The sequence below is a fragment of the Trichechus manatus genome, unplaced genomic scaffold (assembly GCF_000243295.1).
Source record: "Trichechus manatus latirostris isolate Lorelei unplaced genomic scaffold, TriManLat1.0 scaffold00007, whole genome shotgun sequence".
Lineage (NCBI taxonomy): Eukaryota > Metazoa > Chordata > Mammalia > Sirenia > Trichechidae > Trichechus > Trichechus manatus.
In genome coordinates this window covers 16,627,467-16,639,615 of record NW_004443943.1, presented here as the reverse complement: position 1 = coordinate 16,639,615, position 12,149 = coordinate 16,627,467, and the positions used below count along the sequence as shown (strand labels likewise).

The window sequence follows — 12,149 nt, the reverse complement described above, 5'->3', positions numbered from 1 at the left end:
CACTACCTAAATGTGCTGCACAACTGTCATCTTGGAATCTCCTTTTATAATCATCCAGGGATTCCCTTCATTTTCTGTCCTGTTTTGTGTTGCACTTCTTGGATCCAGTGCTATGGATTCTAGTTATAATTCAAACAGATGTGAAATCAGTTGTACAACCTAATAGAGTAAAAACAATCGCTAAGATACTGTTAAGTATAAGTAAACCAAATATCTGACCTGTAAAATCCATGCACAGAAAAATAACAGCATCTTTCTTAGCATCCTGAATGGTCCCATGCCTTGGAAAACAGGAAAATACATGCAATTTGAAAATAAGTTATTCTTCAAAGCCTCATAAAAGTATACAAGGAAATTGATTACTGACTTACATTCTTTATTGAAGTAAAATTACAACATGTATAAAACAGCAATTGATATACAGAGTGATTTAGTTCATCATAATATATACAAGCATCTTAAAAAGGTAAGGATGTAAGTTACTATGATTATGGAAATAAAATCTATATTAAAACATTCTCCACAAAGGATTTATTTAGCCGTTTTTGTTCGAAGTCGTCGTTTGAGAATCTGGTGATCACTTTCCTTTACTTTCTGGTCCATCAGTATCTGAAATTTACAATTTCACAATTATTAAAAAATTATAACTGAAAACATAAATGAAAGCTTTTTTATAATAAATGATGTGTTCATGTGCTTAGTAACTGAAATAATAGATACACTATAATACTTTTTGTCATCTTAGACTGCAGGTATAACGTCATCCTTAAAATGCATACCTACAGAAATAACAAGGAACCCTGGTGGTATAGTGGTTAAATGCTCAGCTGCTAACTGAAAGGTTGGCGGTTCAAACCCACCAGCTGCTCTGCGGGAGAAAGATGTGGCAGCCTGCTTCCATAAAGATTTATAGCCCTGGAAACCCTATGAGGCAGTTCTACTCTGTCCACATAGGGTCGCTATGATTGGGAATCAACTTGACGGCAATGAGTTTGGTTTTTATACTTGAAATAATTATTGAAATATTTGAATACAAGACAAATATTCAAATAATATTTTTAAAATAACCTTCCACAGCAACAAGTTAATAAACTTAGAAGGTAGAAAGTGCATTACACTGCAATTAAGAAAGGAAGTAATATTCAGCCAAGGGAAGATATCATACACTAATCAGATAGATAGTGGAAAATGACCAACTGAACAAGTTATACAAGAACATTTCCTAACTAGTCCTAATTCTTTACCACCTGCCTCCAAGTGTCTAATAGCTACTATTGCAAAAGGTCTGTCCTGATTTTTCTTGCCACTTCTTGTAGAAGGTTTCTCCTTTCATTATTTTTCTATCTTCACTTTTACACATTAAGCAAATGCGAACATGATAGATAATTAGAACTTGCCCTGTAATAGAACAGCCTGGTATGAGTGAGAACGAGTCACAGAGTCAGGATGATAACATTTTTTTCTTAATAGAACCTGGAAGGATTAGAGAAAGGTGGGAGGAAATGACTGAATGTCAATTCTATATTTTTACCATGTACATTTTAGGACAGATAGGTGTAACTCTTGTGATAAAGATTACAAGAAAAATACATGTTACATGCAAATAAATAAACAGTGGTTAATTCTACTGATGGAATTAAAATTCCTCTGATGCATTTTCAAATGCAAATGGTATAACACTTTTATACATTAATGCAGTATTTCTCTTACTATAAATTTAGCACATCTGAGACCAAAAGTATAACATTTAAAGCATTTGCTTTAAGAAATCCAATCTAAAGAGTAGAAATTCAAACCATTATGAAATTAAAATTATAATGAACACTTCAGGATTAAAAAGAACATGAAGAATTTTATATTTATCAAAAATGAAACACTAGCTTACCACTTGGCCAGATATATCAATAGGAGACGAAATTTCATTTGTGTATAATTTCCGTTTGGCTCGTTTTGGTCGAGATGCATTTTCTTTGCTTGCATTCATATTTACCGGCTTTGAAGTGCTTATTGTTTCAATTAGCTTCTTTGCTATGAAAAAAGTTTGTTAATTAACTCCTCAAATAAAAAATAATTTCCTAGCTACAAAGATCTGAAATCCTTAAAAAGGAAAGAACATATACAAATAAGAAAAAACACTGCAGTATATAAATGGTCAAAGGACATGCATAGAAAATTCACAAAGAAAAAATAAAGTGCCTAATAAATGCATGAAATAATGATCAAACAAACAAAATCAAGTAAATAAAATATCTTTTGATTGATGCTTACTTAACATAATGGAAAGTTAGGTAAGTTATAGGATAACCAGTAAAACTCTGGAGTTTTTAATAACTTGGAAGAGGTTTACGCTATGTTAAACAAAAGGATACACACATACTAGACTATACAGCATTAAAAATAAAAATAAATCTTAAAAATAATAAGGTAGTAGATTTAGTTAAAGACTGATATATGTAAAGATGTACAAAATGAACATTAAGTGAAAGCAGTCTGCACACTGTAAACCCTTTATTTATATTGGAGTCCTGGTGGCGCAGCGGTTATGCGGTCTGCTGCTAACCAAAAGGTTAGCAGTTCGAATCCACCAGCTGCTCCTTGGAAACCATATGGGGCAGTTCTACTCTGTCCTATAGGGTCAAGATGAATCAGAATCAACCTGATGGCAATGCGTTTTACTTATATTTAATATACACACACGAAAGAATAGAAACCAAACTGTTAACAGATGATTGTTCCTGGGAAGTGGAACAACAAAAATTTTTTAATTTCCTACTTTTCACTTTTCTTTTTTTAATGGACACATGTGGCCTTAAATAGAGAACATATTTCCATCTGGCAAAATTCATGGAGAGAAAATCCAAATATATGTGATATCAACAATATTTTTTAAAAATAGAGAAAGAAAAACAATTTAAGGAAATATGTTAAATTGAGAGTCTCTATGAACTAGCCAGGGAGCCCTGGTGGAGCAATGGTTAAACCACTCGACTGCCAACCAAAAAGTTTTCCAGTTTAAACCCAACAAGCCGCTCCATGAGAGAAAGACGTGGTAATTTGCTTCCATAAAGATTTACAGACTGGGAAACCCTATAGGGCAGTTCTACTCTGTCCTAGAGAGTCACTATGAGTCAGAATCAACTTGATGGCAGTGGATTTATTTATTTATTTAGGTACGTACCAGCCACTATACTAAGCAAAGGATGCAAATAAGAGACAATTTGCCCTTGCAGAGCTTACATTCTAGTGGAAAAGCTAAATAATAAAAAAACAAAAACAAATAATTGCAGTTTGAATGAGTGCTAAGAAGCAAAATATCAGCATGGAGTAATAAAGATTAAGGGGAGCTGGAATGAGAGCTAGTGATGGGGTGGTGAGGGAAGGCATCTCTGATAAAGCAGCATCCGCAATGAGAGCTGAAGGATAAGAAGGGAGCAGCCATGTGAAAAGTCAGGGTGTGTTCTAGGTAAAAGAAAGCAAAAGTGCAATGACCTCAAAGCAAGAAAGAATCCGGCATATTCTAGGAATTGTCAAGAACCCAGAAACATTGAAGCTGGCTAGCCATCAACCATAGAACAACAGGAGGTAAGGTTGGTGAGAAAGTCAGAAATCAGGTTATAATTTGATTTGCATTTGAAAAGATCACTCTGGCTGCCATGTACTGAATGGATAGAAGATGGGCAAGAATGGAAAGCTGGGAGACCAGTGACACTAAGTAATGTATTAATAGTACTTATCAGAAGAGAAGAATTTTGAGAACTAATCTGTTTTCTTCCTTTTTCCTTACTCTTTCAAATGATCTACAACAGACATGTATTGTAATTACAAACCAAAAATTCTTAAAATTAAAAAAGTGATATCTTATATTCTTAGAAATGTTTAAAAAAAAATCCATGCCAGTTTATAAGTTGGGAAGCTGTTAAGAAACTAAGCCAATCAAGTAAGGTAATCATTATCTTACTGGTATGTCCTTCTCCTTGAAAACATATTTCTTTTCAATATAAAAGTGATAGCCAATATAACTTAAATAAAATACATAATATAAAATAAAAGTCCCTCCTCTTCAAATTTAGACTTAACAGTTGCTGTTTGCCCTTCCAGATATTTTCTATGCTTGTATAAACTATATATATATATATACGCTTTATATATATATAATATGCATACTTTATATATAGAATACAAACTTTAAATATATGCATAAAAGATATACACTTTATATATATACATATATATATATATAAAAAACAAAACCAAACCTGGTGCCGTTGAGTCAGTTCCGACTCACAGCAACCCTATAGGACAGAGTAGAACTGCCCCATAGGGTTTCCAAGACACGGCTGGTGGATTCCAATTGCTGATCTTTTTGGTTGGCAGCTGAGCTCTTAACCACTACCCTACCAGGGCTCCGTGTGTGTGTGTGCGTGCGTGTATAAAGTATATTTTTTAAAAAATAGACAAATGGGTCTAGTAGGCACAAAGTCTCCCAACTATACTGAGGCATGACACAATAAACTCACTGGAGCACTTTGGAATATTTTAAATTTTCAAGGAAAACAGTGATCCTCAACAGCTCAAGGTAGTTTATAGTCTCAAAATGAAATCACATTACACTCCTTTTGATGATGAGATCTTTGCAAACTGGGTTTTCATGAACTGAATTTTCAGTGATTATTTGGCCTTAAGTACCTAATAGATGGTACTATTAGGTGTTTCCTTTGGCCCAAAAACACAATGAAAAGAAATGCTGAGACATTAAAGACACTGTGAACCAAGAAAGTTTGGGAACCTCTGTGGTAAATTTTCACTCAGTTCAATTGTCCCCTATTTCTAGTCCCTTTCTCTCCCCATTCTCCTTACCTCTAGTCTCCAATTCATCTTACTGCTGCCACTCAGGTAATCTCTACTCCCCAGTAAAGTCCCTCCACATTCTATATGTAGACACAGATTACTACATGGACTTACCTGAATATACCCTACACTTTCCAGGTACTATTATACCTGTGTTAAAACAGTTACCTTGGTAGATATGCATGTACACACACAAGTGCATATGTATATAAATATTATACACATGCTCACACATACATTAATGTCTACATTATAAAGTAAAAAAGTACCAAGCATACTATTTTTGCAACTAAATTCAATAGATGTTTATGGAAATATGTTTTTGACATATTAAAAAAACATGAGAAGGATATATACCATCATTCTAACAATGAATATCTCTAGAGGGTATAATTATTTGGGGCAGAAGGTGCCTACAACAACCTTCCTCCTATCTGTTATGATCATGTCAGTCCTTTCAATATCCAGGTTAAATCTCATCTCCTCCATAAAATCTTCCCAAAGCCCACTAATCAGAATAGTTCTTTGCCCTCCACTGCTACCTTAGCACTTTGCTTATACCTCTAGCCTTCCCCGGATCGATTACTTAAATATAGGTCTTTCTACTCCACTACATAGTGAACACATAAGGTGTATCATCCTTTCATCTGTTTCCTTCTATAGTATCTAGCACAGGTAGTATAATATTCATTGTATTAAACTGTTGTTGAGTTTATACACCAATCAAATATTAGAAAATACCCTGCATGTAACAAAAAAGGTCATTTAATTAATTCTGTGCAAACCTTTTGATTGAAGAATTGTTGGAGATTGTTGTAAGAAGTCTCCAAATTTTTGCAGTGTTCCTTCTTTTTTCTTAGTGGCCAAGTTTACACTAATTGTGGATGCCTGACTCCGTAAAGAATACGTTTTCTTAAAAAAAAAAAAAAAAAAAAAATTTTCTTAGCTGATAGATACATAGAAACCTAATAAACACATATTTTTTTTTGTTATTATTAATGAGGAATTGTTAGAAGGAAATAACTACAGCTGTGTTAGAAGATTTAGCAGAAACAGTCAAAATTTTAAAGTTTTTATGTTTTATCTACAATAATAACGTAATTAAAAAGTAGAACTTAAAAAGCCAGAGTCAGGTTATAAATTCTCAGAGATGGAACTTGAAATTACATATATGAGAAGGATGAAAGGGCCAGATAATGGCAGAATGAGCGTGGCAGGCGAGTGTTAAGTCAGAAGTTAACACAAGAAAAAGTGCCAGCTACTGCACAAATGTTGAAAGTTATATTCCAAACCGAATTATATATATAGGATATGGATGATAAATGAGTTATAATTGGACAAAACTGGATTTCTGGATAATTACTAATGAGAATTTGATATCTGTGTTTTCATCTTTTACTTTATAAATGTGTTATGAAAATAGTCAATTTGGGACAAAGAAAAAGACAAACCTTTTGCTCCTTTTTGACAGAAGAATTCCTATGTTCTGAAACAGGGAACTTCAAATTACTTCTGGGTGTAGTGTTCTTCTTATTTTCACACTTTACCAAGTCCTTAAAAAAATGAATTTCAGCTCTGGTTAATTTCTTGACTATATTTCATTTTTCTAGACATAAAAAAAATTCTGTGAAGGCTATATTATTACTGATATGGGACATAAAAATCAAAAGAGGCATCTGACCCAAAGGAAAATGGCTGAACTAATGCTAAGGCTCAGGGTAAACTTTCATGTAAATTCAAACCGTCGCTTAGGAACCAGACCTATCACCAAGGACATTCTCTCTGTGGTTAGACTAACACTATAAATCTCTAATCAAACCTTATCAAAACTCTTTGTGTTAGATCTTCCCAGGAGATCTTATGCTCTGAGTGAGGTAATGTTTAACAACCTGTTCCTGACAGTATCCATCCTGCCATAGTCATCCCACTGTTTGTGACAGTCATGAGACCCCCTCTGCAACCACATACCTTGCAATCAATGTATTCTAGTTGTATTAATGTAACCAATAATATTAAAAATCACACTTTGCTTTGTCCCATCTTTGACTGACCTCAATCAGTGTAAAACAGAATACTGTGTTTGTAGTTCCTCCTACGACACTATAATCGTTTGTGATTTGCGACCCCACCCCCCGGCCCCCTTTGTGAGCCTCAGGCCCTGAGGCGCTCAAGTTCTCCCATTCGAATGACATATTGGCTTCAGTAAATCTATTTAATTTTATTTCAACAGAGCTGGAGAGTCTTTCGTCTACAACATTTGACATTAGTCAGCAGGATTTGGAGCCATTTCTCCCTGGCAGGACGCTGAGGGGCTGAAAAACCGCAATCAGGCACCGACAAAGGGTCCCTTGTGCCCTCCCGCTTCTTGGACTCCTCAGGAACTATCCAGAGGTGAGTGCTCCTGAATCAAACCTCGAAACATTTCGACTTGGTTCTCTAGGATTTATCGAAGTCTTCTCAACTTTTATTTTCTTGTTCACGGCTGAACAAGTTTGTGGGAGGTTTATATTTTCAACTGTGGTTTGAGTGTTACAAGGCTGCTACCTACTGGCTGTATCTTGCTAAGAGTAGTCATGGTCATCTTTGGTTTTCTGCTTTGCCTATTTCTAAGTCGCAGCTTGAACACTATCTACTGAGGTCCTTTCAGGTCTTACAGGCCACAAAAACAAAGGGCATAGGTTGCAAGCCCATCCCAACCCCACAGCAAAGCCCCTGATAGGTTTTTTTCCCCCTCTCAGACCCTGAAAGTGCTGAAGTTCTCAGTGAGCTTTCAGTCTTTTGATCCTGTTCACGGTCTGAACACTTTGTAGAAATTTTGGCGTGACAAGTGCACCATCTAACGCAAGAAAGGTGTAACTCCCCACGCAAACCTTTTCCTTTCCTGTTTGTCTCTACAAATGTTTTTTTATGCCTTTGCTGCCATCTACTGGTTGATGCAGTTCAATTCATTTTCTATTTGCACTCCAGGAAACATTTTTTAATTTTCCTGTGTCTTGCAGATGTATTGCTCTGGGACATAGGCTTATAAAATTTGTTAACCTAGGTTTCGTGTACATTGGTGGTGGATGCTACAAGGATTTCGAACTTTCTGACTGAGACTCTGAAAAACCAAATGCAACGTTTTGCTGTTGCAGTCTGACTTTGTGTGCAGCTGGGTGAATCACCAAATCTTGCAGTAAAATAGGTAATGCCAATTTTCAGGGGGCGGTGGCAGCTTCTGATCTGTTTAGTACTGACAATTCAAACTCACAAAAAAACACCAGACTTACTAGTCTAACAGAGAGTGGGGGAACCCCCAAGACCATGACCTCCCGGACACCTTGATAACTCAAAACTGAAGCCACTCCCGAACCCCTTTTCAGAAAAATATTAGACATGCCTATAAAACAAACTGTAACACACATGAGGAACGTGCTTCTTAGTTAATCAAATATATGAGACCAACTGGGCAATTCCTACCTAAAAGCAAGAAAGGGGCAGGAAAACTGGACGAATGGACATGGGGAACCTGGGTGGAAAGGGGGAAAGTGCTGTCACATTGCAGAGATTGCAACCAATGTCACAAAACAATTTGTGTATAAATTGTTGAATGAGTAATTAATTTGTGCTATAAACTTTCACCTAAAGCCAAATAAAATTTTTAAAAAAAATTATATACCTAAAGCTCTTTAAAACAAATGGTTAATCATAATGTTTAGATATTTTCATCTAAATTTTTTTTTTCTATTGACTTTCTTCAACTTTATATTACTTTTACATTTAAATCTCATCAAGCCTTTCACTTTCAAAAATTATCGTAAGTCAGGCAGGGCCACAATGGCAGAGTAGTTAGACACTACCGGTGGACCCTCTAACAAAAAAGACCCGAAAACACAAGTGAGCTGATTATATATGGCAATCTGGGAACCCTGAACATCAAAGAGAGGTGAGGAACCAGACTGAGTGGCAGGGGGAGAGAGACACCATTTGGAAACAGCGAGGAGTTGCCAGTCCTGACCCAGTGAGAGCCTGAAACCATGAGGACGGATCAGCTCATGGTTGAGCCGTGAGGATGTTAAGCAGTGGTCCTTGGGAGGCACGTTTTCTGCACCGGAGAGACCCAGCGCCAGAGAGACTACACAGCCGCCCAGAACCAGTGAAAAGCAGCAGTGGATCGACAAAAGCCAACTACTTGCGTACGGCTTACTGCGCAGATCAAAAACACCCGCCTTAGGGAAAAACCTCTCACCCATTTACCTCCCCGCTCCCGGCTCTGCATTGTGTCCCAGACCGGCATCAGCAACTGCTGAGTCCCCTGGGCTGGAACTAGGATCCGTCACACGCCCGAAGCCATTCTCCCACCTTGGAGAGTGAACAAATTAACAAACACAAGAAAAAAAAAACTGCCAGCTACCCTAAGCCAGGAACCCAGGGTAGGCACAGCTCCTTTGCCTAGGCACAGGCATAAGGGATCCACAGACTGTGAGTGCCTTTCCCCCCACAGAGACTTGTGTGGACCCATTTCAACAGTGTACACCCTCATTACCGCAGTACAACAGGGTATATACTGAAGTCTGACTTGAACAGTTTCAGCTGTGAAGCGGCAGGTTCTTGACATTTGACACTGCTCTGCCCATTAAGCAGGGTCTTCACCTACCCACATCAGGGGCCTGAGGACTGGTGGCTCTACCCACTCCACCTAGCCACCTGTGATAGGGGCCCATGTATAAGAGGTGGCCCCCCAGTCCTTACAGCCAACAGCATTAGGTTGCTAATACTCTGGCTGCAAAACCCACCCACCTACATGCCCTAGGTAAGAGGGACACGCCTTCTTCTTGGACACTCAGGGGAGGCCATCAGCCCCGTACCTTGCTCAGAGTGTGTCCCCCTGCTGCAGCCAGATGCCTGTGCCTACACCAACCACCCATGCCTTTCTAGGACTGTGAGTGAGAGCCTACACCACACACTTGGTGGTTACCTACCTGGGCACCTGAGCTGGATCCATACAGGAGAAGTCAGTGGACTCCTGAGCTCACATACCTAGTAACCGATCTAACCACCTGGTGACAGGACATTAGAGCTTCAAAGGTGCCAGTAATCAAACCAGCTCATATGAGCAGCCTATTTGGGCAAATCAAAACAAAACAAGCACCTAGCACACAGTAAGCAAACAAAATAAATGAATATAATAACATTGATGGCTCAGAGACAACAGTCAATATCAAATTACATAAACAGGTAACCCATGATGATTTCAGCAAACTCCTAAAATAAAAAATCTAGAAATTTTCCAGAGGAAGAAAATTTCTTAGAATTACCGGAGGCAGAATACGAAAGCTTAACTTACAGAACTCTTCAGGAAATTAAGGAAAATGCAGAACACGCAAGAGAGGAAATTAAAAATATTAAAGAAGAGCATAATGACAAATTTAACAGGCTGCAAGAATCCCTGCAGAGACAGCAATCAGAAATCCAGAAGATTAACAATAAAATTTCAGAATTAGACAACTAAATAGTCATAGGAGCAAAACTGAGGCAATGGAAGTCAGAATTAGTGATACTGAAGATAAAGCACTTAACACCAACTTATTTGAGGAAAAATCAGATACAAGGATTAAAAAAAAAATGAAGAACCCTAAGAATTATGCGAGACTCTATCAAGAGAAATAACCTACGAGTAACTGGAGTACAAGAACGGGGCGGGGGGGTTAACAGAAAATACAGAGAGAATTGCTGAAAATATGTTGGCAGAAAACTTCCCTGATATCCTGAAAGATGAGAAGATATCTATCCAAGATGCTCATTGAACCCCACATAAGGTAGATGCCAAAAGAAAGTCACCAAGACATATTATAATCAAACCTGCCAAAACCAAAGATAAAGAGAGAATTTTAAGAGCAGCTAGGGATAAACGAAAAGTCATCTACAAAGGAGAGTCAGTTAGAATAAGCTCGGACTACTCAGCAGAAACCATGCAGGCAAGAAGGTAATGGGATGACATATAGAAAGCCTTGAAGGAAAAAAATTGCCAGCCAAGAATTATATATCTGGCAAAACTGTCTCTCAATGTGATGGCAAAATTAGGGCATTTCCAGATAAACAGAAGTTCAGGGAATTTGCAAAAACCAAACCAAAATTACAAGAAATACTAAAGGGAGTCCTCCGGTTAGAAAATCAGTAACATCAGATAACAACCCAAGACTAGAACACGGGACAGAGCAACCAGATATCAACCCAGATAGGGAACTCACAAAAGTAAATCAAAGCTAAAACACTGAAAACAAGGAAAAGATGTCAATATGTAAAACAAAAAAGAGGGACTTAAAAAATGTAGATAGAGATTTTTCATATGGAGATGAAGTCAAGGCAATACAAAGAAATAAAAGACTGGTATAAACTTAGAAAAACAGGAGAAAATATTAAGGTAACCACAAAGGAAACTAACAATCCAACAAGTCAAAATAAAAAACTAAAAAAATATAAAGACTCAGCAAACACAAAATCAACAATGAAAAAGATGAAAAGAAAACGCATAAAGAAAAACGACTCAGCCCAGAAAATTAAGTGGAACAAAGAAACTGTGAACACACAAAATAAAGACATCAAAATGACCGCACTAAACTCATACCTACCAATAATTATGCTGAATGTAAATGGACTAAATGCACCGATAAAGAGAGAGAGAGAGAGGCAGATTGGATTAAAAAAAACACCATCCGTCTATATGCTGCCTACAAGAGACACACTTTAAAGACACAAACAAACTAAACTCAAAGGATGAAAAAAAATACATCAAGCAAACAAGACTCAAAAAAGAGCAGGAGTAGCAATATCAATCTCTGATAAAATAGACTTTAAAGTAAAAAATCCACTACGAAGGATCAGGAAGGACACTATATAATGATTAACAGGTCAATACACCAGGAGGACATAACTATAATAAATATTTACACACCCAACACAAGGGCTCCAAAATACATAAAACAAACCCTAACAACACTGAAAAGAGAGAGACACAGCTCCACAATAGTAGTAGGAGACTTCAACAGACGACTTTCAGTGAAGGACAGAACATCCAGAAAGAAGCTCAACAAAGACACGGAAGACCTAAGTGCTACAATCAACCAACTTGATCTCATAGACATATATCGAACAGTTTACCCAACAGCAGCCGAGTATACTTTCTTTTCCATTGCACATGGAACATTCTCCAGAATAGACCACATATTAGACCATAAAGCAGGCCTTAACAAAATCCAAAGCATCAAAATATTACAAAGCATCTTTTCTGACCATAAAGCCATAAAAGTAGAAATCAATAA

At 37.1% G+C, this 12,149-nt stretch overlaps 1 protein-coding gene across 1 annotated transcript in view; it reads right to left on the bottom strand.

Moving 5' to 3' along the window:
- Positions 1–372: 372 nt before the first annotated feature.
- KIF20B (kinesin family member 20B) overlaps positions 373–12,149 on the bottom strand; it is a 98,179-nt gene continuing 86,402 nt past the window's right edge. Inside the window, exons 31-34 of the mRNA XM_023739903.1 lie at positions 6,300–6,401; positions 5,634–5,760; positions 1,886–2,028; positions 373–609 (exon numbers count right to left, since the gene is read on the bottom strand). Coding sequence (XP_023595671.1) covers positions 532–609; positions 1,886–2,028; positions 5,634–5,760; positions 6,300–6,401 — 450 coding nt within the window. The 3' untranslated portion in view covers positions 373–531. The remainder of the gene's footprint in view (positions 610–1,885; positions 2,029–5,633; positions 5,761–6,299; positions 6,402–12,149) is intronic.